Consider the following 25,238-nt stretch of genomic DNA (forward strand, 5'->3'; position numbering starts at 1 on the left):
TTAAAAAAATACAATTATTATTTCTCTTAAACTCATTTCTTTTCCTGATTCTTTTTGCTTTTCTCTGCAAACACGGTGACGTTGGATTTGCCACCACCTCTACAAGAGTTCAAACCTTCATGCTTGTCTGGTTTTAATAACCACATGGCAGGGGACCTGACGGGCAACATCAGTCACACACCAAGCTGTGAGGCTGGGACAACATCAAACAGGCTGCCCAGTGCTGTGGGTGCCCATGGTCAGGATGGATGGGGCCCTGGGCAGCCTGAGCTGCTGGAAGGCAGCCTTGTCCCCATCAAGGGGGTTGGACCTAGATGATCATGTTCCTTCCAACCCAACCGTTCTGTGATTCTAAGAATCTATGAATCCCAAAATGGTGGCAGGTTGGCGGAGGTCACAAAACCTCTCTTTGGTGTTGCTAGCCCTTCTGCATCGCAGTCAGAGCTCCCATACCCCGTCCTGACAGGAGCAACGAGACCTTGTAGGCCATGCATGGACCACGGTGACCACTTCAAGACGAGGCCCTGCTCACTGGAAACCCACTCAGGAGAATCTCCGTGGGTTCCGGAAGTGCTGAGCTGGGGTTTCCACGAGCTCCTGGCCACAGGGTGCCCTGGTCTTAGCACAGAGACCAGAGCACCCATCCCACATACACCCAAGGATGGGCCAAGACAGCTATTTGGGACCACCAAGTGGGCTCTGTGAGAGCAACGGTGCTGGCAAGCCGCAGGGCATCAACCACCATGTGGGCCATATCCGTGATGGTCCCCAGAGTCTTTAAAGGTAAAAAAAAAGAAACACGACACAAATCTCCACCAGGCGAAATCCCACCGTGCCTAAAATAAAGCTCATAACACCAGCTGCCTGCACGAGAGGCAGGAGGAGGGGGTGAGGACGCACACACACGAATTTCTCGCACACTTGAGGTAGAACATTGCTTTCAAGGTTTGGAAGTGCTTTACACAGGAAGGACGACAACAAAAACAACAACGATGCGGCAGGTACAGAGCGGGACGGCTGAGGTAGGACCAAGCTTGTACTGACCAAGTGCTACACTACTTGTTTTTGAACACGAAGGAAGACGCAGGCATTTCTGCTTCCCAGAAGACATTCATTCCGGTTGAGGTAGGTTCTGATTTCACTCGGGTTGTTCATCCAAGTCTTTCAGTAGCCCTCAGGCAGGCTTCCTCTGACACATTTTTTTTTTCTTTTTTCTTTTTTTCTTCATATTCTATAATCAATCAGCAAAAAAATATCCTGAGAAATAGTGAAAGTGTACAAAATCATCCAATCCACAGAGAGATGGCCTTCCCAGGCCTCAATTTTTGGAGTCAAGTTAGAAGGACTGCTCCGAATCCAGTCTTCTCAAAATAAAAAATAGATCCAAAAAGTAGTCCTAAAGCTGCTGGTCAGGAAGAAGTCTGTGATGCCAAGAGACCGAGGCATCCCGGGCCGTCGGGGACAGGAGTTTGCCAGGCTCTGCAAGGAGCCTTTTACTTAGCAGCTATGGGAAAACCAATCATGACCAGTCTTGGTAAAGCCATCGTTGAAAGAAATGCACCAAGGGGCCTGAGACAGGTCAGAAAGATAAACTTCACAGAGTTTCAAAAAGGCTGTATACACACACATATATATATATATACTTATATATATATATATATATATAAAAAATAAAGCAAAACAAAAAAATAACAATCAGACTGCAGAAATCTTCAATTGACCTGAGATTGATGAATCATTGTAAAGACATCACCAGCTGCAGTTTTGGTTTCTGGTAACTCCTGCAAGAGGGTTTGAGTCTTGGCAGTTTATCCTTCATTGGCAGGGCCGTGGCGGGGAGCCGAAGCAGCGGGGCTGCCATTGTGAGGGCTTTTGGGGGGAGAGTCTGGCTGCTCCTCAACAATGCTGAACTCGTCCATTGGCAACGTGGATATCTGGGTGTCGTCGTGGGCGGCAGGAGGGCTGTGAGCAGGCTGCAAAGAAAGAAAGTTCACTGATGGTGGCAGGTGACCAATTCTCTTAGGCATTTCATGGAATCGTAACGTCATTAAGGTTGGAAAAGACCACTAAGATGAGCAAGACCAACCAGCAACCCACCCCCACCAGGTGCGCTCCCACCTCGTGCTGCTGGACTTACCGTTATCCCCTTGTCCTGCTGCTCTGGACATGGTGATGCTGGGAACAACCTCTCCAGCTCGTTCATGTCCAGCTGCTTTCCGTTCAGGTCCCGCTCATCCCTGTCCCTGCGGGCGGCTCCGTTCAGGATGATCCCTGCAGCGCTCCTCTGGCTCCTTGGGATCTGCGGAGTCGACAGCTGCTCCTGCACGTTTTTACACATCAGCAGCCTGAAAAACAACGAGGCAATGCCTGAGGGTGAGCAGAGCCAGTGGCTCTCCTTCTCCTCCCTCCCTCCCTCCCTCCCTCCCTCCTGCCTTCCCTCCTTCCCTCCTTCCTTCCTTCCTTCCTGCCTTCCTGCCTTCCTTGCCTGCCTTCCTTGCCTGCCTTCCTGCCTGCCTTCCTGCCTTCCTTCCCCCAAGCTTAAATCTGCCTTATTTCTTTGCTACCTTCCTTCACTCTTGAAATCCCTCCTATAAGGTTACATCAGGGTCTGTGTGCCTGGGGGGAAGGCAGGGAACACGGTACCGACATCACCAGTGTGGCATTCCCAGGGCTGTGCAATGATGCTGCAGGATGCACAACCCACTGCATGGTGAGCAGCTCTTACCTTCCTCTGTACCCAAACATGAGGAAAAGGACGCAGAATATGATGCACGTGACGCCGATGTGGATCCCAATGATGATACCAGTCGCAGAGGTTTTGTTGTTCTGCTCATCCTTCATGCAGTCACACGGGGGGTTCAGCACTGCCAGAGGAAAGGGGGGCAGGAGGTTAGCAGTGGAAGTTTCCTTTTTCTTGGCATACATAAGCATCTCCCCTGTTCCTGGTACCCCATAGAGGCTGTAGAGAGCCATCCCCATCATGCAGGCTGCTGTTATCAGACTTTCCCTGAGTGAGCATGGCACCTGGCAGAAGGCACAGAGCTGGCAGCTGCCAACGGGATGAGTATTTACTCTAGCATAGACAGAGAAGTAATACCTCTCTCTTGGAGATATTCCCACTGGAAGGCTTAAAAGAACTGTAAGAGCAGCAGGATGTTTTTTACACATAGGTGAAAATTAAAGGTGTGAGCAGTTAGAGATTCCCTCTAGAGATTTCCTCTTCTGCCTCATATTGTAATGCTCATGCTCTGCAGCCCTTCTTCTCAAAGCCACGTGACCTCCTTTCTCACCACTAATAAAGCTCAAATGTCCGTGGGGGCTGAGCAAAGATGCTCAGTGCGCCATGTCTCTCCTGAGGACAGCAGTTTTTACCTAATGCTTTGAGGTGCTGGCTTCTAAACCTAATGAAGGGCAGCTGGGATGGATCATGGCAAGGGAGCCAAGTCCTATCAGCACAGCATGGTCCCAGCCCCACACACTCTCATCATTTGTGAGGCTGAAAATAACAGTGACTGAAAGTGGTGCTGTCTGGGGGATGTGTTGCCACTTGCCTCCAAATGGTCTGATTTTTGAGTGGTCCTTTTGAGTCAGGTAATGATCCTTATGGGTCCTTCCAACTCGGGACAGTCTGTGATTCTATAAATCAGTATTCATTAACTACAGCTGAGAACAGCCTCGTCCTACCTGTCCTCTCCGCAGTTTCCCTCAAGGACACAAAGCGGACGGTCGAGTTTCCATCCCCATGCTGGTTATAGGCAAGGAGTTTGACCTCATACACCATTGATGCATCTGTTTGGAGAAACAAGAAGGGTATTTCAGGCTTAATCATCAGCATTCTCTCCACAGCGCAGCAGTTCTTTAGGAAGCACACGTCACCAACACCATCACCAACGAGATGCTGCAAACAAGTCACAAGACAAACTGCACCACCTGCAAAGTGCCCATAAACCTGAGACAGAGCTGCAGCACCCCCAGCTCAATGGCTGAGCCCTCTGGGCGTCAGGAGGTGGTGCAGATGGAGCAGTCAGTGCACTCACCCAGGTGGGTGATGTTGTACGCCGTGACGTTGCTGGCCAGCAGCACCGGGCCTGTGTACTGGGAGAGGTGGACTTTGCGGTAGTAGAGCTTGAAGCCTTCGTGCTGGCCCAGTTTGATGGAGGGCTCCCACGTCGCCTGCACGGCCGTGCTGTTAATGACTTTAATAAAGAGGGATGGCATGGCTGGGACTGAAACATACAAAGAGAGACAGTGGGTTGTGCGCGCTCTGTATCTGTACAATGAGAAATTCCCCACCAGCATTTCCCTGCAGCCACTGCGACAAAGAATGTGCTAGATGAGACTGAGAAAATCAAATTAGACCAGGGCCCTGGTTTAACAGCCTAGACTCTCTTCAGGGAGCTGTGTGAATTTCCAGGGGCTCCCTGTGCTCAGCTCATCCAGCACAGAGGCTACTCTGACAAGCAGCTGCAATCCGATGCTCAGCCCCGCCGGGTCAGGGCAGGAATGCAGCCACTTTGGAAACGCATTCTCAGCTTCCACTTTTCTGCCCTCACCCCGAAGGCAGCGAGGACCTTTCAGAGTGATTAATCCCCACGGGAGGAAGGAACCAGAAAGGATGGAGCCGGAGACATCTGTCTTAAAGCAGAACGTGAGGTATGTATGCTGCTGCCTGGCTGAGCGCACTTGGTACCTGCAAGGGCTTGCACGGTGTGCTGGGCTGCTCTCCCTGCTGGCTTTCAGAGGGACATTTGGTTCCCTGCTGGGGGAATGAGGAGGGAATGGAGGCACCTTCAGTAAGAGCCCTACTTCCCTGAGCAGCCTGAGCTCCATGCACAGCTGTGGCTGGCACTTACCTGGCTGTAAGGGTGCAGGGGGATTTAGTGGGGAAGACAGCCATGCTGCTGCCCACTGCCACCAAGCCCTGAATCAGAGCCCACCTGGAAGCCTTCTGCTACCATCAGTGGCACTCTGCTCAACAGACCCAAAATCCTGCCTTCGTTTTTGGGGTTACAAACAGCAAAGTGTCATTGCCACTTTGTCCCCAGGTCCCCAAAAGCTGCCCAGTCGCATCCTGCCCCATCAGGCCAAGGTCTGCAAACCAGAGTCATTTTCTTTGAATCAAATAAATCAGTTTTCCAAAGCTGGTTCTGCACAAAACCCCGTGCAGAGCGGTGGCACAAAGCACCACGTGCCCCTAAGCATCCTCCTTCCCATCTCCCTCCCTCTCTCCCACACTGAGCACATCAGTGCAGAGATGTGTCTCAGCAGGACCTTTCACTGATGATTTTTTCACTTCATTTCCACACAACTCCCCCAGGCCAGATGCTCCCATCAGCTCCTGTGCCTTTTTCAGAAGGTGGATGGATGGCAGCAGGCACTGTGGGCTCTGTCTTGCCCAAGGGCTCTGCTCCCACACGGGTTTTTGGGCAGGGAGCTTGGCTAAACCCAGCACAAAAATCACCGAGCAGAACAACAGCCCTGCTTGTCTTTCAGCCTTTAGCTAAGAGAAGGCTTTGAGGCAGAGTTATTTTCCAGTTCTGAGTGATTATAAGCTCAAAATACCCCAAACATGAGGGCTGGTGGACTTGCATTGCACTGACGCTGCTTTTTATCTGGTTTTCCCCACAGGTCTCTAAACGATGTGCAGTGAAACCCGGCCCTGACACTGTCCTTTGGCACTGAGTTCAGCGCAGCCGTTTAGCGAGCACTGCTGAAAAGCAGATGAAATGTGGCTGTGACAGTCTGAGACTGACAAGAGCTAAAAAGGGCACTGCCTCCATTTAATAGGAAAGTCAGAACAACACAGCACAACAGTTGGCCTGTTCCCGGGCACTGAGAGCCCAGGTTCCCACAAGGAGATTTAGGGGGAGGCGAAGAGATTTCTCCTGGTGAGTATCCCAAAAAGATACTCACTCTTCTCTTCTTCTCTGAGCCAATGGAATAACAGAAACACGTTTAATTTCTCTCAGTTCCCATTAGGGCAAAATAAGGAATCGGATCTCCCCTCCGAGAAGTCGAACCCTTGCTCAGAGCATCAGTTCCTGAATCATCAGTGCAAACATCACAGAAAGGGAAACTGCATTATGGAGAAAGAAATACTAGCGTGGCCCATCCTGATTTGTGAAGAGTTGGCTTTATTTTATGGTTGCAGAGCCTTACATTTAATAAAAACCACAAGAATCTCTCCCCTTCAAGGTATGAAATATATAGTATTTATTCAAACTCTGAGTATATATAAGTATAATATTGATTAGATGGACGTACTTGTAGGATGCACGTGCTGCTTATAATGCCATTACACAAATAAGTGTATACAGATGGAGCACATCTGTGTGTGCAGCAATATATGTACTACACACACGAGTGTATATGCGCTTCACAGAAGTATATATTCAAAACATAATATGACTCTAATATAAGTAAGGCATCTCCCTCATGCTAAGGGCTGGGATATTCGTTTTCCTCTTCTGTGCTGTTTGGAATTTTCCCCAGGTCATTTCAACTTTCTTCTTGAAGGCGTCTTTAGCCGAAGGTGACTAAAGGAACAGTCTTCATCCTAGAGAAATGTCAAAAAGTCCTGGAGAAAACCCTAAAAAGCATTAAAAGACAAGAACAGGACTGCATGCTGCTTAATGAAGCGCACAGAGTCTGAGATTTAAAATACCGTGGCATAAAGAAGCCCTGAGCTGGGCACAAGAGCTCCCAGAAAAGCACTGGGTTGCCAAATTGAGGAAGTCAAAGGGTTTTCTATGGCGAGTGCTCCCTGCCTACCCAGATCCCAGCACCAGCACAGGACGGGCACCAGGCAGAAGGGCCACCAGTGCTGGGGGGAGGAAGAACAGCGAGGAGGCGAGCAGACCTTTCTAGCAAGGAGGACAAGGTTGTCTTGTTTGGTTTCTCTGCAGCACCTTGCTGCCTTCCTCTCATCCACAAAGGAAGGGGCACTGTGCTTACAGAAAGCATTGGGATCTTCAGCCATGTGCACTGTCTCAGCATATTACTACCCTGAAAAGCAGCCCTGCTCTGAGAACCACACCAGCAGAACACGATCAATGCAAGATGGGTCTGAGCAGTTCCAGCTGCCCACACCTTTGCCTGCAGCTCTGACAAGCTCTGTGGAGCTGAGCTATATCCTGCAGCCAAAAGGAGCCCTCAGCTTCTTTCCAGCAGAGCAGGACAACTCTGCTCCCTTCCAAGGCCGTTTAACAGTACGGCTCCCCAGATACAAAGGGTCACTCACTGCTCTTTGGTGTAACCTGGGGAGGCACAGTGTGACATGGCTTGGCTGTGCATGAGAAGGGGCATATCTGCAGCAAAACCTGAATTTGGTGGCCAGAGCTGCTGGATCCTGGCTCCCTGCCCCTCTCAACTCCGTGAGCAAGAGTGAAGCAAAGCAAAAAAAATTCAGAGAGAGCCAGCACTGTCTGCACCATGTCTACTTACAAATCAAGACAGAAGTGGGCTTGTAAATCTCCTTTTATCATCCTGGGAGGCAACCCCAGGTTGAGTGATCTTAACCAGGCCAGCCTGTCCATCCTGAACACGTAGCTAATTGCTGCAGGTTCATTAACACAGAATAAGACTTTTTGAAGGGTAGCAGAGCAGGACAACGATGCTTTGCAATTTCAGAGAGCCTGGAAATTTATGATCCCATTACCAGATACTTCACTATTCCTGCTGTGATTGAAGGTAATAATGACAAAACGCCCTATCTTGCTTGACCCAAACTTGAGCAGAAGCACCAGACTCTGTGAAGCATGGCTGGCTTTTAGCTGCAGTAGCTGAACTCAGTGCATCGGGTCAAGGAATTTCAAGTTGCAGCTTGGTCAGTTCCGCTGTCTCTAAATTGGAAGGAAAAACAAACTCAAAGGGTGACTGATTTCCTGTGGAGCACCAATAAAATAAACTTGCGAGGCAAGTGTCTAGTGGTGGTGTTGCTTAAATGCTGTAGTAAATGGCAGCAACAGCTCAAGATGGAAGGAGGGCCGGATTCCCCACCTGTAAGTCAGCGTACTCTTTCATTTAATCTTACATTGTACCTCATGCCCTCCCTGCTGCAAATTTGTAAATACTGAGTGTTCAGGAGAACAACGGCAGGCTCCTAGGAAATGATCCTCAGTGAGACAAGGACTCAGAGGTGCTGGAGAGGAACATGAGATGGTAGGAAAACGTCCTCCAAATGCCAGCAGCCAGATGGGTGATGTTTGCAGATCACACTCAGATTGTGGTTTCTGGCTGGTGTCCACACACAAAGTGCCCTGCATCAGAGTTCCCACTTTAACTGGAGAAGCCAACCGGTGGCCACATCTGGGAGGCCAAGGCAGAGAAAAGACCTGGAGACCTGCCTAACTTCCCACTGAAACAGAGGGCTGCTCCAGGGCAGGGACTCGTGGGCTAGGACAACCCAAGTCAGTGTGCTTTCTCAAAGGCAGAGCATAAAAAGGTTAAATTCAGAAAAGCGTGGCACCTATCAGGTAAGAGCTGTGAGTACCAGAGCTGCAGAGAGAACTTCTCCAAGAGGAAATGTGCCATTTAGCAAGCAGTTTAGGAAAAGCCCACAGCTGCTGCAAGATGAATGAGAGGACTGATTTGCACTCACACTCTGCTACAGCATAAGTGAGTAAAACACAACATTTAAGGCCATTGGTTGATCCCCATGTAACAACAATAAATGTGAGCTTTAAACAATACCCCACAGTGTGAGAAGAGCAGAAATCAGGAGCAACAACAACACAGGCTGCGTGCCAAGGCGCTGGGGAATGGGTATCAGGGTGAGTGGTGCTGCTGCTGTGCACAGCAGGTTTCAGCATCTGACGGCCCAAGTGCAAAGCGATCCTTACCTTCTCCCAGTGTGCTCACCACTGTGACTTCTGAGGCTTTGCTGGCACCCCGGGAGGTGTAAGCCTTTATATAGAAGCTATAGCTGGTCGAGGGTTCTAAATCAGTCACTAGCTGCTGGAAGGTGCTCTTGCTAACAGCCTCCTGATACTCCATCTCCACGGGATCTAAGTTGAAGGACAGAACAGAGACACATTAGACTTTGCAAGAGGTAAAGGGATTAAAGAGATTTTGTAAGCAGTAAGTTTGGTTCCTAATGAAGAGACTTTTGGGTCCCTATACCCTCTTTTGATGCGATTTGATCATTCAGCTTCACTCTCCCAACCCTTTTGCTACTCATACCACCCCTTATTGCCCGACCTGTCTTTCAGAAAGACGGAGGAGATGGAGTTGATGGCAGCACTGCAGTGCAGACCCGGTGCATCTATTGGACCTCACTGCTACATTCTGTGAAGGCTGAGGAACCTCTGGGCAGTGGGCAGACCATACCTGCAGCTTTCCGGATGTGCAGCACGTAGCCTATGATCTCCTTGGTGTTCTGCAGGGGCTCCTCCCAGGACACCTGGATGGTGGTGGCAGACACCGTCTCGGCCCTCACGCTCTGCGGGGGTCCAGGCAGCCCTTCTGCCCACAGGACCGTCAGGCGGGCGCTGGCCTGCGTGGAGCCGGCGCTGTTCTCGGCGATGCATTGGTAGATGGCTTCATCCGCCTGGTTGATCCCATAGATGGACAGAGTGCTGCACGGGGACACGAGAGGGCCAAGCATAGAATCATCAAGGTAGGAAAAGACCTTAGATCGTCGGATCCAACCATCAACCCATCACCACTATGGGGATTACGTGAGTTCCCAAGGACACTCCTACCCGAATCCATGCTGAAGAGGTGAAGGTAAACACAAGGATCTCCAGATGGCCACAGGCAACCCAGCCACACAGCACGGCAAACAGCCACCAGCAGTGATTCTGTTCAGGCACCGCACATGGGTGCTAAGCCAGGACTGACTGAGTGCAGCCAGAATACCCCTCGGTGATGCTCTAATTGTATTACAGCACATTAGAGCAGTCTTAGGGTGACAGGAGGATTAGCTGACTTATTCAGCAGGGTTACGTGCTCAGCTCCTAGCTCTGTATTCTCAAAAAAACAGTCACCATGAGCCCAAAGCCAAAGCCTATCAGTGCAGTGCAGGTTTAAAGCATCTGCAAAAACCCTCAGTGCATTTCCATGCATCAAAGACAACTATAGGCTACCCTGCTGGAAAACAACCCTAATAGAGGGAGAAAGCCATTGAAGCACCTCTTCCCCAAAAGACAGTGCTCCTGTCTCTGCACCACCTCTGGTGAGCACACTCTGGGATGCTGCTGGTGGCTTGGTGGGCACATAGACAACTAGACTGCATGTACACATGGGCACCTCAACTGTTTCATTCCAGAGGTAAAGTTCCCGCTCGAGCCCTCGGTCCACTTCATTTGAATTTTGGCAGAACGTTTGGGAGACCTCAATGCCTCTCAGTTTTAGCATCATCTCTTTGCCTTGTGCCAAAGCTTACACGAGCCTTTTGTTCACTGTTTTTTCTGCAAAAAATGAGCAAAATGTAACCAAAACCACACCTGCTGCTTCTAGGGAGGATGAGACCAGTTTCTTCTCCTGAAGTGAATTCCAGGTGGACCTCAGAGCTGAGTGCACAACACACGAGTAAATCATGAGCACCTCTGCTGATGCAAGGGGCACTCTGTGGTTTTTAGGGAGTCGTAATCAAAGCTGTCTTTTATGCAAATGAAAGACAGTACATGGGAGGAGGCAATGATAAATAACCTGCCTGGATGACAGAATGAATGCTTCTAATTGCAGCAAAATATTGGTCTTCCAGTGTTAAAATTTATTATCGCTGTTGATCTAACATTTGTATTTCTGCCTTGCAAATTATCCAGACCATGGTGAGTGAGCAAATGTTTAACAGCCATCTATTTATGCCCCGTGCCTTTGTTTCCTTGGAAACATTGTAAATGGAATATCAAATGTGATGGTTTCAGCTGATATGGTGATTTTACAGAACAAGCCCTAAGCCCCTCTCATCGCCACGGGCTCAGCAGATCTGATTAAATGGAAGGGGAGCCCTGGCGTGTGGCTCAACTCAACGGCCCGACTCCGGCGAGGACAGATGGCAGCAGGCAGGATTATGCAGTGCAAGAGCTGCACTTGCAGCTCTGCATAAAGCAGATGTGTGCAGGGAGCAGCGGTGTTTCCTCCTGCCCTGTCAATGTGGGGATTATTTCTGCAAGGCTGCAGTGCATCTGGGCACCGGGAGCAGACAGCCAGGGCTGGCATACACACCAAGAGCAGTGTTAAGCACAAAGCCAGCCAGGAACAAGGACCATTTATCTGCTGCCTCCAAGTGTACTTACTTATCTGCTTTGCATTTAAAAGACAGAGAGAGGAGGGAAAAGGGGAGGATGCTTGAGATGCATTGGCAGAGCCCCGGCCATCCTCTGCAGAGTGCTAGTGGGTGCCAAGCCAGAAGGAATAGAAATAAGGCAAATTGCCTCAAAGTGATCATGAAGATAGCTTCAAACGTGCCTCTGGCTTTGAAAAGTCCATCTTAATCGTGATTTGCAATGAAAAACAAAACAGCTGGGTTTGGCTGTACAATGAGTCACCTGGAAGGACGCACAAGCAACAGGGTCAGTAAAGCTGCCGGATTTGCAGCTCTGCCTATAAACCTGGGGGAGGAGCACAAATCAAGTGAGTGGGATACCCAGCATCTAAACACCAGCTCTGTGAACACCAGTTTCTCTCCCTTCAACTCATAGACAGAGCCCTACAAGGGGCTGCCAAGCTGCAATACAAGGAGTTGGCAGTGGGTTAGGGTTACTCTCTTTGCTGTGCATCCTTTTGCATCTGAACTACTGACACATTCTGCCTACCTCACACAGCACCCCTGGGATGCAGAAGATGCTTTTTTAATTGTTCTCTTTTTCTAAGGAAGCTCCAACAAAAGGAAAAGAGGTGGCTGCTGTGTGAGGCAGCGCAGAGCATCGCTACGCATCAACCATCTGAAACAGGAGGTGTCCTTTTCTTCCTTCCCGTCACCAGGAAAAATCTGTCACTCCTGGGACATCTGCTGCTGGAAAACTTTCCTGTGAGCGGCAGACCGGCAGCGCCGCCACCACAGCGAGATGCCAGAGGACTTTGTGCTGCTCACCAGAGCCGCGCGGGCTGCATCACATCTGGGCACAAAGCCCCGCTGGGTGTTGATGGAGGTGGGGAAAAGAAAGGCTGTGGGTTCACACTCTGCTGAGCCAGAGTGAGGAGGGGAGTGGGAGGGCTCCGAGCTGCTATTCCCAAGCTGTCTCGCGGCTTGCAGGCAATCAGGATGACTGATCTTGCTGAGGTCAGGGGTCCGGGCCGTTGACCAGAGATCAGCTTTCCAAAGGCTCCTCTGCAAAAGTCTGAGGATTGAAGGAAGGCTCTTCATCGATTCAGCGGCACAAAGGAGGAGAGGGGCCCAGCTGGAAGGAGATCAGCATGCGCGCGCACGCACAAAGCGGGAGTGTGATGAAATTAATGCAGAAATGCCTGGGTTTGGAGGCTGCCTTTAGTGTAGGCTGAGAATAAGGTGCAAAACATAAAGGGTGACACTCGTTGGCCCAGACGGACGCTACAGATCATTCCCAGCCTTTCACACACATTCTAACACCCCTAGGAATTAAATGCCCTGCAGGCTTCTTAGGTGGAACCGAATTGCCAGGGTCGTGCTATGCAGGACAGGAGGATAATCCCTTTCTGTGCAGCCTGGCTGGTGTCTAGAAAACACAGGCCAGGATCCCACCCAGCTCTTTGGTTACAGACTCACCCCAGTGCAGTTCCTGCAGGAATGCTGCCATTCCCAAATAGGATGCATGGTGCCAGTGGGAGCCTCCCCACCCACTCACCTGCAGGACAAAAGGGTCACAGCCAATGCTCAGCCCTGCAAAGCTGTCAGACAGAGATGCTGCTCTTTCTTGCAGCCCTGGGAGAGGACAGCTTCCAGCAGGACAGGGATGTGGCTGTAGGATGGCTTTTCTCAGAAGAGGATGCTGTAAAAAGGTACAGCAGCAGGACCACTTCATCCTGAAATGCTCATCCTTCCTTGCTGGCTTCAGGACACCTGGGTTTGCAATGTTACATAGCACTGAGGACATGTAGTGAATGAGCTGCTGCCACTTGCTCTGTTTGAAACTACAGATTTAACAGAATCCTGTCCGAGGCAGGGAGCAGAGAAGGTTTTACATCTACAGAAACACAGAGCACAGAACATCTCAGAAGAAGCTCCTGGAAAGGAGGGTGGATGCCTGTGTTGGTAGCAGTAACACAGACAGCTGAGAGAGCTACTGCTGCTCATTAATAAGCCCTCCCAGGTATATTTTGTCCCAAGAAACACTGAAGCCCCTGAACTGCACTTCCTGAGTAGAGCAGTAGCAACACAACAGCAGCCACAAGAGGACAGACTGACACCCATCACCACTACCTGCCCTGGGGCTGCAGTGTGACCCTGGCACAGGACTGGTGCCCATGGAAGGGGCTGCCCCACCGAGCATCACGCTGTGTGCGACCGTGCGCAGACCCACCCCCCCACAAAGCAATTAGGAGCCTGCACAGCCTCCCCACGTGTCTCTTCCAAATGAAGTCAAACCCATAAATTATTCTTAAATCACAAGCAGCTGGTTCGCATCCCGGTCCTCCACGTGCTTATTTGTCATGCTTCTGGGAACTGAAATATGATTTTCAATATCTTCTCATAATCACCAAAGGTCTTTAAGCTCACTGCGTGCACAACCCACAGGCTCGCCTGTCCCCCTGCAAGGCGCCCAAATCCCTCCAAATTCAGGAGCTTGAAGGGATGCACAAATCCCTTTGTACCTCTCTGCACCCAGCTAACATGGATTCCGTAGCCAAATGCCTCCTTGCCAGCAGCAGGCTGTGGTTGCCATGGGTTTGGTACCCAAAAGCACATGAAGGTATCTCCTTGAAGCCCATTCTCCATATCTGCGACACAACCAGTCAAGAAAAGCAAAGTTGTCCTCAAATCTAGGTAGAGGGGTATTTTCTTTGATAATCCCTTGAAGTACATGCACAGCCCTTGAAGTGAGTCATTCCCACTGCACTAAAACAAGGACAAACCAGTGATGAAGAATTTAAGCAGCAGACAGTTCATAAGCAAAGGTCACAAGGAGAGCAAACACCACCTGAGCCTGAGTTCTAACGAAGCCTTCCTCCCGTGGAACAAATTAAGTCCCTTAATTACCATTTTGTAAATAAAATCTTCTTGGAAAATCAATATTTAGAGCCTGCCTTCTCTGAAGATGTTAGCCTTTGTTCCTTGCTATTACAGCAACATAACCCCCACTTCTGGGCTGAAAATTATCCCCCTGAACCTGATTGGGTTAAAGGAAGAAAAGCAATAAACCTCTCAGAGCACTAATTTAGGTAGTATTTCATGCTTCCTTGTAGATTTTGAAGTAATAACCTAAAAAGCATGATTTTACACAAGCTCACAACTAATACATCCAGTAACCACCCCTTCCTGCTGCAGCAGCCCACATGCATTAGGGCTCTGTTGCCAGGTGGGAATGCAGCTGAAAGTGCCGATTTCTCTTTCTCTTAGGCCAGAGCACTGGTATCACCATCGATCCAAATCACCCCATCAAAAACAAGGGCAGCATGTCAGCTCTGAACCAAGGGGCACGGCTGAGCACAGCATCCCTCTGACACCTCTCAACCCCCTCCCCAACCCGGGGATCACATGGCAGGACACCCCCCATCACCAGCCCCTCCAGTGCTTCTTATTCACAGATTTTAATGGCAAACCCCACAGTTCCCCACACCTGAGCCTTCATGCATTTTTCATCAACAATTATCCACTATCCCAGAACTGCTTTTGATTTTTGCTAATCATCGATTGGGTATTTTGTTCCCACGCAGCTGGCATTTACAAAACATAACAGCCACCTCCGGAGAGGGCACAGCAGAAGGCTGATCTTTAATGCTAATGTGTCAAGAAACCATCAGCACACCAGGCAGTGACGACTCGCATCAGAAGGACCACGAGGGAAGAGGAATTTATTGGACACAGCCAGAAGATCCATGCCTCAAGCAGGGGCTGTGCTTGCAGAGCTCCACCTCGGACACTGCAGGTCTGGATCACACTTCTAGTTGGGTTCCTTTCCAAGAACAAGGTTGCTCTGAGTAACATACTTTGAAAACAATTAGCACGTGGTATGATTTGGGATGATGTACTCTTTTTTTTCCTAAAAATCCCTATGGGGGCATTGAGACCATTATTGCTATATTAAGCAGAGTTTTAATCCAAATGAATTTTCTAGGAAACCATGAAATCTAATTAAATAGCTCACGGTGCAGTTTAGTAGCTTCATTACTAGTAGATTTGTGATCCATCTTTACATGGACAAATATTTTCCAACTTCAATAGACTGATAAATCCAAGGCACAGTCACAGATTCTGCCTGGAACTAAGTGAACTCAGTCATGCCCATGAGAAAGAAACAAAGCACAGCTTGAAAAAGGTCAGGAATAAAACACTAATCCATCTTTTCCCTCGATTCATGGAGCACCCAACAACACACTGGACAAGCAAGAGCATTTTTCAGACTGAAAGCTTTGGAAACTGCCAGGCACGGATATTTTGCTGAACTCAGGGTTGGAGCAGGCCAAAAGCAGAGGAAAAGAAGCCAAAAGTTCAGTATTGTCAACTGCGATGGCCTCGGGGTTCTGCTTCACAACTGCATTACTACAGCTGCAGAAGACAGCACATGTCAGCTGAGCCCAGGAATTGGCTGAGCTCCCCCAGCCTGCTACAGATGCACTGTGATCTGATCGGTTTGCTTGCAATGGAAAAGGCTGAAGCTAAATTGCATTAAATGACTGCCATAAGAAAATGATTACAGCCATGTTCACCGAGTGGCAGTTAACAGGCACGTGGAGAGCAGCTCTGGGCAATGGGACTGGCTGGAAGTCGTGGTCATGATCAAAGACCCTACTTTTGCCTTCCTTTAACAGGGAGGAGGGATGATTTCACAGGCAAGGCACAAGGAAAGACCCAGATCTGGACTCTGTGCGAGTTTATTCATGGCTTTTGAAGTCTTTGGTCTCTCGTGACTCTGCCTCCTGGCCGATACAGGGGGACGCACTGATTTCCCTTCTCCCATTTCTGTTCATATTCTAAGGGCAGACATGCCTCAGAAACCCAAGCAGTGAGCTATTACACCGTGAGGATGGAATGAGTGGCATCTGTAAGTGCACGCACAAAGTTCACTGAAGCTTTCTGAAATCTCAGTATGAAAAACCCTCCACTGATCAAGAAGATGTTATTACATTTCACACCTTGTCCTTCCTGCAATTCACATCCTTCATGTAACAAACCTTAAAAATGCCTCAACCCTGAAAACAAAAAGCTGCCTTACAGAGAACCTTACAGAAATAAAACCCCCTTTTCTCCTAGGGAACACGTGTTGGTACCAACCCAGTCCGAACTGAAGGCCCTGACTTTCCATCGAGGTGGACTTGTGAGTCACATTTATCAATACAGAGAGCAACTACATGACACTACAGAGTGCAAATCTCTACCAATAATTTAGGTTTACAACACAGGTAATGTTATTTTTCAGCACACTGTTCAATGCCATTTCCATAGGAAATATGTTGTCAACTTGCAATTTTCACACTAAGTGCATCCCACCGTATCATTTGCGCAGTGCAAACATCCCCATCCCCTCGAATGGAAATGCAGTTATTTAGTACTCAGAGAAAACACTCTTCCCTGGTGAGATAAAAGGCTGTAGTTCAGTGACAGCCAGCTTCCATGCAAATATCTCAAACGGGGAAATGCATTTGCACACCCAGGCAGATCAGTGTATGGGCTCCTCCACTGTGGAGTGAGCGTGGTGTCCCAGCCAGCATCAGGGACAACATTTGGCCCTCCCAGAAACACCCAGAAGAGGATCAGGACGGTTGCCAGGTCCCACAGGTCAAAGCCTGTGTGAGCTAACGTGCTCTTTATTCAGTTTGATCCCATGTTTGTAGCTAAATAGTGTGAAACAGACCTGCAGCGACAGGTATTTCTGGGCCATCAGGTAGGTGATGTCAATCCTTTGTGCATGGCAACTCCAGGCTGACGCTGCCCTTCACCCTGGCACTTACCTGTTGTTATTCTTCAGCTTGATGTGGTCACTCGTCTCCAGGATCTGCCCATTCCTCAGCCAAGTGATCTGCGGGGGGGGGCTCCCCTTGGGCCACACACGTGAAGATGGCTGTGGTCCCCACGGGCCTGGAGATGGACTGGGGATGCTGCACGAACTCTGCAGGGGCTGCAGGGAGGAAGAAGGAGAGAAGTCAGGATGATTAGTCTTCATTCTGGCATGAAAAGCAACCTTGTAGCTTGGTTTGCATCGTCTCAGGTACTTGGAAAGAAAGTCCTATTATTGTCAGATCCAGGGACATATTTGGCTAAGCCACAGCATAGGCAGCAAATAACATATAAAATGGCATTAGCAAACTGCTTGCAAATGGACAGGAATGTACAGACATGCACATGGCAATCTGGCAGGTTCTTCTGTCCCCAGCAAATATGGGATTTGCTGCACATCATCCTGATGGCAATAGACAGGAAGCCCTTTTTAGCTCAGATCCGCAGCCTGGGACCCTTCTGGAACTGCTGAGCCTTGGAGGAGATTGCATAGCCTGTAACTGCTGTAACCTCATAACCAAACATTTTTACCTTCAGATTTGTAAACAGAAAGTGATTTCTCCCCCTCCCAGCAGCTCTGAATAGATTTAAAACCATTTATCAGAATAAAACAGCACAGCAGCCTACAGAAAGCGGGGCTGAAAGGCGCTGCCAAACCGGTGAGTTTATTCAAGCAGTTACGCTTCAAAGGGCAAAGTGATAAATACACTCCATGCTGATGCTGAGACCTAAAATCAGGTGGAACCAGCAGCAGCCGCAATGAAGACAAACAGACGAGAGGCATGAGCCCATAATGAATTTACCAACCAGTGCTGCACAGCGGATGGCTGGCGTTAAATTCTTCCGACAAAAGCAAGATCATCCAGGGAGAAACACTCAGTGCTACCTGCAAGATTTTCCATGCATGGGGCTGGTGTGAGATGCAGAGATGGGAGGAAGGAGCAGACTGGTCCAGCAAAATGTGCTGGCTGGGTGCAAGCTGCAGGCAGAAGCAGCTATGCAAGAGCAGAGCCTCGTGGTTCATGGCCAGAAACACCCCAGCACAAAAACCAAGGGGTTTAGCTATGACAGCACAGCATGATTAAGCTTTTCCCCACCTGCATGCATGCAAGGAAACAGCATCATTATCACTGCAGCAAGGCCAAAGCACACCAAAAGGTGCCTCTGTCTCAAAGCAAAGTCACTGGTTAGAAGTCCTGCAAGCAGAAAGACACAGAAGCTCACTGAAGAGCTCATCTACCTTGAAGGAACCCCTTATTTCAGTTTTAATAACCGAAGGGAAGTGGAGCATGGCAGCCCTGACTTATGTTAGCAGTCAGGGGCGTCCCCCAGCAGAGTTTATTGTCAGGCACTCGGGTCTACTAATGAACCTGAGCTCAACAACCTAATGGACACATATTTTCAGAACCTCCTGCTAAACTTCGCCAGGTGCCGATCGATGCATTGTCCTTCTTTTTCCTTTCCACATTTTTCCCCCTAGACTTATAAATTAAAATAAAATTCAGGACGGGCTCAATAAAGCTGGGAGCACAGACAAATGGGGATGAAATCTCCCTTCCCTGCACACACTGGTTCCCTTTGTGGCACACACTGAGAGCACAGCACGTTAGGGACCTGATTTTCAAGGCTTCCTTAACCTCCTGCCCCCCATTTTGTGCTGGCGAAGGTTTTGCAGGAGCAATTATTCTGCAAGTGGCTGTGTACCTCCTGGCTTTCATCTGGGCTCAGGAGTCACGCCTGCAATGCTCACAGGTGCAAGATGCAGTGCTAAGGAAGGGCATGGCCATCTTTGGATAGCATCATTATGGACCCCTCTGATGGCTCACCCCATACCGAGGGGTTGGAAATCACCTCTAAGACCACCAAATCCAACCCCAACCCAGCCCCATGGCCTATGTGCCTCAGTGCCACATCTCCATGGATCCAGCCTACCCACATCCCTCTGTAGGACCTTCCTACCCCCAGGCAGATCAGCACTTCCTCATAACTTGGTGTCATCTGCAAGCCTACTGAGACTGCACTCAATCCCCTCATCAGCAAGAAAGGAGCAGCAGCACAGCCCTGTCTTATTTTCATTCATAATTAACAGAGCATCTCATTAGTGCTCAGCACATTGAGGCACAGCGGCCTCAAAAGCTCACGTCCTTCCACCTTGCAGCCAAAAGGCCACTGCAGGTGGTGAGGGGAAGCATCTCAGCCCTCCCAGGAAAATCTTAATGTAGACCTTAACAAAGATCACTCTTCAGAACAGAGGATTCCATCCAAGGAGGAGCAGGCAGGCTCCAGCTCTTGCTTCTGTGGGATGAGGAAACCAGAATGTTGATTCTTCAGGACTTAACGGGAGGGAGGGGATCATTTTTAATGAATTTTTAATGAATATTTAAGGGCATGACATTGGTATCAAAAAGCAATAATGCTTAATGCCACCTTCAGAATCGTTAACAAAGTGCTGCAATAGGTTTTTCTGTGCACAAACTGTGACAGCACAAGGATGCACTGTAACAGCAGGCTGCAATGGGAGAGCTGGGCTGGATCCATCTCTTCCCAGCCCTTGGGCCTCAGATAATGGGGAGCCTCTCTATGCAGCCCCAGCCCCAGCACTGGCTTGGGGTGCAGTCTTTATTGCAGTGAAATTCGAGGTGCCAGTGCCCCTTGCACCCAAACACTGAGCAGTCATTAATTCTCAATTAGCTACAGTCATAGGTTAAGGGAGGGAGGCTGGGGTAAGGAGGAGGAAGAATAATCTAGAAGCAACAAAACCTCATAAATTAGGCGTCCACAATGCACAAGAAGGGCATAAAGGAGAAGATGGGTCAGCAGGGAAGTCAGTCAAGCAGAGCATCAGATGACAGAAGATAGAGAACCACCTCTCATTTTGCCTCTTTCTACTGCCTAAGAGGATGCACAGACGCTTCTGTGAGAAACCGCGTAAGCTGCAGAGCTGGTGGGACTGCTGGGGCCAAAGACAGAACCATGGCCATGTCACCTCCTGGTCACCTACCTGGCCCAGGGTGGACACACTGGGGCTCCAGCACCACAGCTCACTACATCATCCTAATGGATGAGATCCAACATCCCTGCTCAGCTGCTTTCCTTGGGAAGGCAACCGAGCAGGAGGGCAGGCTGACCCACGCAGCGGGTCACAGGGCCAGTTCTGAAGCATGAATTTCAGCCAGGGCTAAGGTGCAAACCACGTGCCACGGTGCTGAGCCTTAACCACAGCACATCTGCTGGCAAACTCAGCCTTACAGCAACACCAAACATGGCACGGAGATGGAGGAAACACCAGGAAGTGCAGCGGCAGCCAGATCTGTTGGACCGAGGAGCAATGCTCTGTTCTGCCAGCAGAAAACAACAAGAACAAGGCAAGCATTGTCGGCAGAGCCTTCAAAACCACGTCCTTAAGATGGGTACCCATTTATGAGATGGGCTCTCATTTTTCTGCATAGCTTTCAGGAGGAAATGAAGCGTGGAGTGGAGAACACTGGTGACCATCTGGCCATTCACAGCCCATCAGTTTGTTATGACACCAAACACATAATAAAGCACAAAAGATTGCACAGGAGGTAGGGAGAAAGCGCTTTGATATGTTTTTCTCCCCTTGCCACCAAAGCTTGCTCTTCCCTTGCACCGCACACACGCATGCCCTATGCTTGGCCGTGCTGCGTTCGGCCCTTCCACAGCTCCCCTGGGAGACTTCCATTGGCAGCCTGGCACAAAGCAATATTCAAATGTCTGCACTGGGATCTGGAGAGAAAATGGAAACTTTCTTGTGTGAGAACCTTACAAAAGAGATCAAAGGAGCCTAAATGGCCAGGGGAGGGCAAGGAGGGAGGGAGGGAGGGGGGGATTGAGGCCTTATCCTCTGAAGGGAGGAGGAATTCCCAGGAAGATAATAAGATGATCTGAAGGAGAGCCTGCAACGTGAAAAGCTGGAGGAAAAGCAGAGCCCTGTGACAAAACACCTCTGTGGCTGCTGGGATGGGGACCCTGGCATCCTGCAGAGAGGCAGAGGCGGCAGCAGGAGGGCGGATGGGGTTTCAGTCCCTGCCTCCTGCCAGCTCCTTGCCTTACAACAGGAAACATCGCTCTTTCTGCCCGTGTTTCCCATCTATAAAACTGTGCCTCCTTCAAAAGGCACAGGGCAAGTTAATTTGTGCCTGCAGGCACTTCAATGGCCCTGTATAAAGGCAGCAAGTACCTGGCCTGGCGCTTTGAGGATTCTGGCATTGTCCTAGCCCTGTACTAACTTCCTCTCCAACCAGGCTTTTGATAGCCTGTTCTTGGCTTTTATTCTCTTTATGGATGTAATCTGCATCGCTGCCATCTCAACAAAGATAAAATCAGTCTCCCACATCAGTCATTACCGGTGTTTGCTTCCCAGGCAAACCTGAACGGCAATCATTTGTACCTCTCAGCTGGAAAAATTCAGGCAAAATGAGATTCAGATGGAGAAGTTGCTTCTAGAAGGAGGGTGAGCAAAGCCGGGATGAGCCCAGCCACCTCCTGGGGAAGCACAGCCTGCCTCAACATTGGGCACTTTATGGATGGCAACGCAGGTTCGACTCTTGTACAGCACAGCTCATGTCCATAAGTGCTTCACAAAGGATATTCCACACCACTGCCCACTTCTCTGCTCATCTCCAGCACTGAAACAACTCCTTTCTATAGTGAGGCTGGGCTCCCTTTTAGGGACGAATTCTCATATTGGTTTCCTAGGTGAAAATCCACAGTAATCCTACTCCAGACAAACTGCTGCTGCTCAGGGGCTGATGTTCAGCTCTCCAAAGAGACTGCTTTGTGGCAATGAGAAACTGTGTTACCCTTTCCCCTCTCCTCCAATTGCTAACTGGAACCCCCAGGTGTATCTAATTTCTGCATTTTTACAACATCATAGGTTTTTCAAGTAATTTCTTCTGGCTCTGCCTGTCTGCTACCTAGAAATCAGCTTTGTGCTTGGGCAGCACATGCAGCATGTGCAGAGCCATCTTGCAGCAGCTTAAAATTGTTTGTGTCAGTACAGTGAGGTTTTCTCAATGCTTGGGTTGTTCTCAATGCCTGGGCTGTGTTGCTTGAAAAGAGACTCCCAGGCCAGCTGGCAGTGCTCACTGCACAGTTCACTTAGAAATGCAACAGCAAAAGAAATGGCAAGTTCTCACCTCCTGCCGGCACCTGAGACCCAGGAGGATCACTCAGCCTTGTACAAGCTTCCCTTCTGCTGCTCCCAAAGCAAAAGGGAACAGGGATGCCAGCACACAGGGACTGCAGGCGGTGCTGGATCACCGCAGCCACTCTCAGGACCTGTCAGGTGAGCATCAGGGCTGGAGCAGGGCACCTTCCCCATCACCAGCATGAAAGGTTCAATTAGCTCACTCCGGCAGGAGGTGTATAATTTCAGATTCAGGATATCATCAGTCAATAGTTAATGAGTGAACTGATGAGAGCACGCACGATGCTTTAAGTGGACTAGCTTGAAGAGGAGGTGAGTGCCTGTAATCAGGGGCGGATTACTGCCATTCAGAGCACACTGCCAGCTGGGTTTGCCTTCTGAAATACTTGCCTGGCTCCCCTCACCATGGAGACTGGTTACACAGAGCATATGCAGGGGATTTGTTTGGTTTCTTCAGGGTTGAACTCTACTCTGGGCTGAATCACCCTCTCACAGTGACATTTTAGGACAGTTGCTGCAGGGAAGGGGAGCAGCATGCATTCTCTGAGCGTGAACCCAAATGGGGCTTTACCCACACTGGAGCAAGACGCTCAGATGCAGTGTAGACTGCTAAAGCAAACAGTCTTGCTGACTTTCTGGAAATGGCTTTAGTTCTATTTGTGCCGTATCTACTCCTGGATATCACTGCATGAATGATGCAGATTTGTCCAGTAAGAGAACAGTGCCCACATCCCTGTATCACTAAGACCATGCAGAGGGAAAGAGACAAATCTGGCTAACTAATTCATCCTGTGCTCTCTGCTGAGATGTACAGGTTAACAGCAGAAGTCTGCTCAGCCATATACTTCTGATGAGGCGCTGAGACACTGCAACTCTTACAGCTGTGACCTCAGTTCAAGGATACCAAGTTACCACTCACCTTTGTGGGATACAGAAACTTTCATCCACCTGAACAACCACAGCTAAAAAAACCTGCTTTGTCTGACACCATCAGTGAAGCCCAAACCAACCCGTCTCACAGCCCAGAGACACACAGAAGCTGTGCAAAGCGCATGGGTACCACCACTCTGCAATTGTGACACCCCTGCTGTGCTCACCTTGTACAACGAGCCTGCCCTGAGCAGTCCTTCGCACCCGAGTGCCAGGTTTGTTTGCAGCACACACGTAGATGCCAGAATGCTGCACGCTGAGGTCTGAGATCATCAGATTTCCTGTCCCCAGCACCTGGATTCCCTCCACACCAATTGGGCGGCCGTCTGTAAGAAAGGGAAAAATATAAAGGTTGCAAACTGGGCCTTTGTCTGAAATTCTCCAAGGCACAGACTTTCTTGAGGTCCAGTCCAAGTTCTTACGGAGTGGTACCACGCACTTGTACTGGGATCTGCCAAGTAAAGTCAATGGCTTATAGCTGATGCTCTTAGCAGAACTGTCTTTGGAGAAAAACAGCATTCTCAGTTAAGTGTTTGCCCAAAGCCACGCTTTGTGCTGCTTGGAAAACCAAGGCACCATCACAGCAAATGTGGAACCTTTCAACATCACGTTCAGGTTAAGATGAAGTTCCCAGAATGCTTTTCACTAGAGCAATAAAACCAAATAAAATCATACCAACTTCTGCAAGTCACTGTCCAAGTTCCTATATTGGACTGACCAAGGATTCAACAGACATGCTGTGGAAAGCAAGCAAACACCCTGATGCACTTCCCTTGCCACCAGCAATTTATGACTTGGGGATTTCCCGAGCTAGAAGTGATGCTTTGTGTCTGTTAACCCTTAGTGGATTTGTGCACTGCCTTCAGAGACTGCATGAACATTGGGTTTTCGATTCCTGATCTCCTGATTACACAGAATAGCCAGGAGTCAAACTCTGAGCTGAAAGGGCTGCCTTCATCCTGAGTGCTGGGTCTGAAGGAGGATGGCTGGAGAGCAGCAACGTTTTCAAAACTGAAACACTTAATATTAAATAGTTCAGAATCAGAGAATTCTTCTTTCTCCAACAAAGCCTGCTTTCACTGGAAAACTCTCAGCCAGCTCTAATTACAATGTGTTTCATTAGTATCAGGCTATTGCTTTTTATTGTTTCATTGGTTTGTGTTTTAAGACACTGTCTGACAAAGGCAGCTTTAAATCACTCCTAGCATGTGTCAGGGTGTCTGGGCAGAGGGGCAAGGCAGGGAATTTGCCTTACTGGAGCAGCAGTTAGAAAGCATACTTTCCTCAGATGGGAACTGGGAATCCAGTTTAAGGAGCTTACAGAAAAGGAGAAGCAAGAACCACCCTTGATGATTACTGCATCTGAAAACCCCGTGAGCCCTCCAGACGTGTGTGCTTCCCAGCAGAAGAGTCTGTGCCTTACACTTCAAAGCTGTGGTTAGGAAAGGGAAACATTAACCCCAAAAATTTCCTCCCAGGAGCTCTGCTGGTCTGTGCCATAGTCTTACCCACCTCAAGTGGGCAGAAATTATTGCTGGGGTCCATTAGCACCAGACAACCTCAAGAAAGTCACCTTGTAATAGCACGCTTTAGATCTCATCTTATGCTTTGCGTAATAAAGAATGTTATGAGGATTGGATCCACTGGATAACCAACAGGCTCTGGAATAGACTGGGAAAACAGAAAGGCAAAGCAGCACCTGGAAGGAAGGGCAAATTAACTACCAAGACATACAGATCCACTTGGCAGGGCAAGGATGGGATGGGGAGCTCACGCCTCTGACAGCAGCATTGGAGGGATCCCATTTCAGACTGGCAGCATCAGGTTACTGGCAAAACACGGTCCAAAAGCTACCGAGCACTTCATAAACATTTCTCCTGTCATGCTCGTTGTATTGTTTTTCAGGAAATTTTTAAGCTTCAAGGTTTCCTTGCTTCATTAGGCAGGCAATGCTAGATCACTTCATTATTTGCATTGCAAAGAAAAATGCTTGGGTCTTCTAGACAGAGAAAAACAATGTCATTAAATGATTAAATGATCACATAGCTGGCCAAGCCACTG

The 25,238-nt window shown here is 49.2% G+C and overlaps 1 protein-coding gene across 1 annotated transcript in view; it reads right to left on the minus strand.

The window, feature by feature from the left end:
• Positions 1-1,726: 1,726 nt before the first annotated feature.
• The window catches only part of IGDCC3 (immunoglobulin superfamily DCC subclass member 3), an 82,912-nt gene continuing 59,400 nt past the window's right edge, over positions 1,727-25,238 (minus strand). The window contains 10 exon segments of the mRNA XM_042876032.1: positions 1,727-1,973; positions 2,138-2,345; positions 2,726-2,864; positions 3,685-3,789; positions 4,038-4,226; positions 8,841-9,005; positions 9,328-9,575; positions 17,032-17,111; positions 17,113-17,198; positions 23,345-23,503. Of these exon segments, the coding sequence (XP_042731966.1) occupies positions 1,809-1,973; positions 2,138-2,345; positions 2,726-2,864; positions 3,685-3,789; positions 4,038-4,226; positions 8,841-9,005; positions 9,328-9,575; positions 17,032-17,111; positions 17,113-17,198; positions 23,345-23,503 (1,544 nt within the window). The 3' untranslated portion in view covers positions 1,727-1,808.

This window comes from Lagopus leucura, unplaced genomic scaffold (genome assembly GCF_019238085.1).
Source record: "Lagopus leucura isolate 7727_CA_CO unplaced genomic scaffold, USGS_WTPT01 Super-Scaffold_100015, whole genome shotgun sequence".
Taxonomy (NCBI): domain Eukaryota; kingdom Metazoa; phylum Chordata; class Aves; order Galliformes; family Phasianidae; genus Lagopus; species Lagopus leucura.